Source organism: Temnothorax curvispinosus, unplaced genomic scaffold (genome assembly GCF_003070985.1).
Source record: "Temnothorax curvispinosus isolate PA1 unplaced genomic scaffold, ASM307098v1 QBEX01015760.1, whole genome shotgun sequence".
Classification (NCBI taxonomy): Eukaryota; Metazoa; Arthropoda; class Insecta; order Hymenoptera; family Formicidae; genus Temnothorax; species Temnothorax curvispinosus.
The window spans coordinates 1-3216 of NW_020225540.1; the positions used below are offsets into that span (position 1 = coordinate 1).

The window sequence follows — 3216 nt, forward strand, 5'->3', positions numbered from 1 at the left end:
CGTGTACATTTTTTGGTCCTTCGAGCCGGATAAACAGAAATCAGCTAAAAGAAAATAGTCAAAGTTAATTAAAATTGCGGATGTACAGTCATATGGTGTTAAGGAAACACAACGATATTACGAATATTGTAAAGAGCTGTTTACGGAATCATATTCGTTCGGGTTTAATTCATTCTCTATACAGTCAAAATGAGAATTCAGCATATTGAGAATAGACTAGAGCAGCTTTTAGCGCTCAGTCAAGATATTGAAAATTCTTACGATAGATTAACAACGATTGGGGTAAACAATATTTCAAATGCACGCATACAAACGCGACTCTCAAACCTTAAAGAAGTCTGGGAACAGTTTTGTCTTGTTCATAATGCAGTCACCATTTCGATACCGGAACTCTCGGATGATGAGCAAGATGAAATTCACTATCACGTCTATTTCACTGATAGGATTTACGATAGAACAAAGGAGGATTATCTAAATGCAATCGAGAAATTTAATTTGCTATTAAATACTGCTCAAAATTCCACGAATGAGACGGTTCCCGCGCCATTAACGGCTCTTCCTAGTACTCAGACTCTTACCAGTAATGATAACACGTACATTCAACATTCCAAGTTGCCAATTATGAAAATTCCCACATTCGACGGAAGTTCTGAAAGATGGCTTGAGTTCAAAAATCTTTTCCATTCGTTAGTAGCTTCTAAAACTTCGTTATCTGCAATCGAAAAATTACAGTATTTGAAAACTCATCTTAGTGGTCCTGCGTTCAACTTAGTAAAACACACGCCTTTAACCGAAGAAAACTTTCAGAAAACTTGGGATTTACTCACTGAATTCTATGAAAATACGCGACTACTAATTAATACTACGCTTCAATCTCTATTTAATCTTAAACGTGCAACGAAGGAATCGGGCACTGAACTTCAACAATTTTACTCGGATATTATGCAGTTATACCGTACATTCGAAACATTAGAATGCCCAGTCGACCAATGGGATCATATTTTGATATTCATTTGTACTCAAAAACTAGATGTAGAATCAAATAAATTGTGGGAATCGCAATTAGGTTCAACCAGGAAGCCTCCTTCTTGGAAAGAGTTCCATGACTTTTTATTTTCACGCATGTCTTCTTTACAATCATTTGAAAAATCGCAACAGAAAGGGGTTTTGCAACCAGCAAAACAACCTTCAGCTAAAGTTCATCATCAAGGTCAATCCAGTTACGCTTCTTCGGATAAGAAATCAGTTTGTGTATTGTGTAAAGGAAATCATTATATTGCATTTTGTTCTAAATATACCTCCAAACCGATACAACAGAAATTAGATATTGTCTCCAAACAAAAACTATGTTATAATTGCTTAGGAACTCACCGGGTTGATAAATGTAGAGTGACGAAACGTTGCCAGAAGTGTGGTCGCAAACACCATACTTCAATCCATCAATCAAATTATGCTCAATCAAAAAACAAGGAGAATGCGGAAAATAAAAAGGAGTCTCCATCTAATACTTCAGCCAAGACTGAGGCAAAGGTTTTACACTCTTGTCATGAAAATTCAGTAGGATCATCAATTCTTTTGGCAACTGCGAGAGTTGTGGTGATTTCCTCAACAGGCCAATCCAGAAAATTGCGAGCACTTATAGATCAGGGTTCGGAGGTATCGATTATAAGAGAGAGAGTTGTTCAACAACTTAATCTACCCAGATGTCATTCGCATGTTTCGCTGACAGGTATTGGTGCAAAAAAGGCCAACAAAACTAAAGGTATTACATCCTTTTTACTCAAACCACACTTTCAATCAAATTTTGAAGTTCAGATGCAAGCCCATATTCTACCTAAGTTAACTTCGCCTATTCCTTCTTTCTCACATAATAAAGATAATTGGTCTCATTTAAATAATTTGGAATTGGCCGATCCAGAATTCCATGAGCGAAGATCCATCGATTTAATAATCGGTGCCGAGTTGTATAGTAAGATTATAGAGGAAGGAATCATAAAGGGAGAACCTAACACTCCGATCGCGCAATTCACCAAGATAGGTTGGATTGTTTCCGGTGCAACCAGCCTTAACTCAATTAATCCTCAAGTTCAAAGTTATCATGTTTCAATCACTGACGATCTTCACGATCTTCTCAGACGCTTCTGGGAAACAGAAGAAATTTCAATTACTACTAAAACGTTAACCAAAGACGAACAGGACTGTGAAAATCACTTTCAAGCTAATCATTCTCGCGACGCAAACGGTCGATATATTGTCAAGATTCCGTTCAAGGAATCTCCGGATAAGTTGGGTGACTCGAAAGCAAAGGCTATTCGACAAATGGCTAACTTACATCAAAAATTCGCTAATAACCAATCCCACGCTAAATTGTATAACGACTTCATTGATGAATACGAAAAATTAGATCATATGAAACGCGTAGAAAACCCTCAAAATGAACCGGATAGAGTATATTATTTGCCTCATCATGGCGTTTATCGTGAGCATAGTCTCAGTACAAAATTGCGAGTTGTCTTCAACGGCTCCAGCAAGACGACTTCTGGCTACTCACTTAATCAGCTTCTCCATTCGGGAGCAAAGCTGCAAAAGAACTTGTTCAATGTCCTTATATGGTTTAGATTATTTCGATACGTATTCTTTGCGGACATAGAAAAAATGTACAGACAAATACTAGCACACCCAGACGATTGGGATTTTCAGAGAATTATTTGGATAGATAAACTTGGTAGACTTATTATATTTGTTCTTCTGACCGTAACTTATGGGTTAATCTGCGCTCCATTCTTGGCACTGCGTGCCTTCGAACAATTGATCCTTGATGAAGGAAAAAGGTTTCCTCTCGCAATACCAACCATGAAAAATGGAAGGTATGTGGATGATTTTTTTGGAGGAGAGGATACAATTCAGAAAGCTCGTGAGGTCGTTGAGCAAGTTGACAATTTCTCTGCATGGCGGGCGGTTTTCAGCTAAAGAAATGGATCAGTAATGAGCCAGACGTTCTTAGTTCTATACCATTAAACAGAAGACTTGATACATCAACGGTTCAGATAGATGAATCCTCTATTATACATACTCTTGGTTTGTCATGGCATCCGGCTATTGATCAGTTTAGATTTACTTTGAATCTTGAGGAACCAAAGGTTATTTCGAAACGTACTATTCTTTCAACAATATCAAAAATCTTTGATCCACTAGGATTTATCTCACCCATCACTA

General features: G+C 37.4%; 1 protein-coding gene across 1 annotated transcript; it reads left to right on the forward strand.

The window, feature by feature from the left end:
* Positions 1 to 189: 189 nt before the first annotated feature.
* Positions 190 to 2970, forward strand: LOC112466006. The gene has a single exon (XM_025033845.1). The coding sequence runs from the start codon at positions 190 to 192 to the stop codon at positions 2968 to 2970; it is 2781 nt and encodes a 926-aa protein (XP_024889613.1).
* The last annotated feature ends 246 nt before the right edge of the window (positions 2971 to 3216 follow it).

Excerpts from the sequence above, each read along its gene's own strand:
- LOC112466006 (XM_025033845.1), top strand. The coding sequence starts at position 190 with ATGAGAATTCAGCATATTGAGAATAGACTAGAGCAGCTTTTAGCGCTC.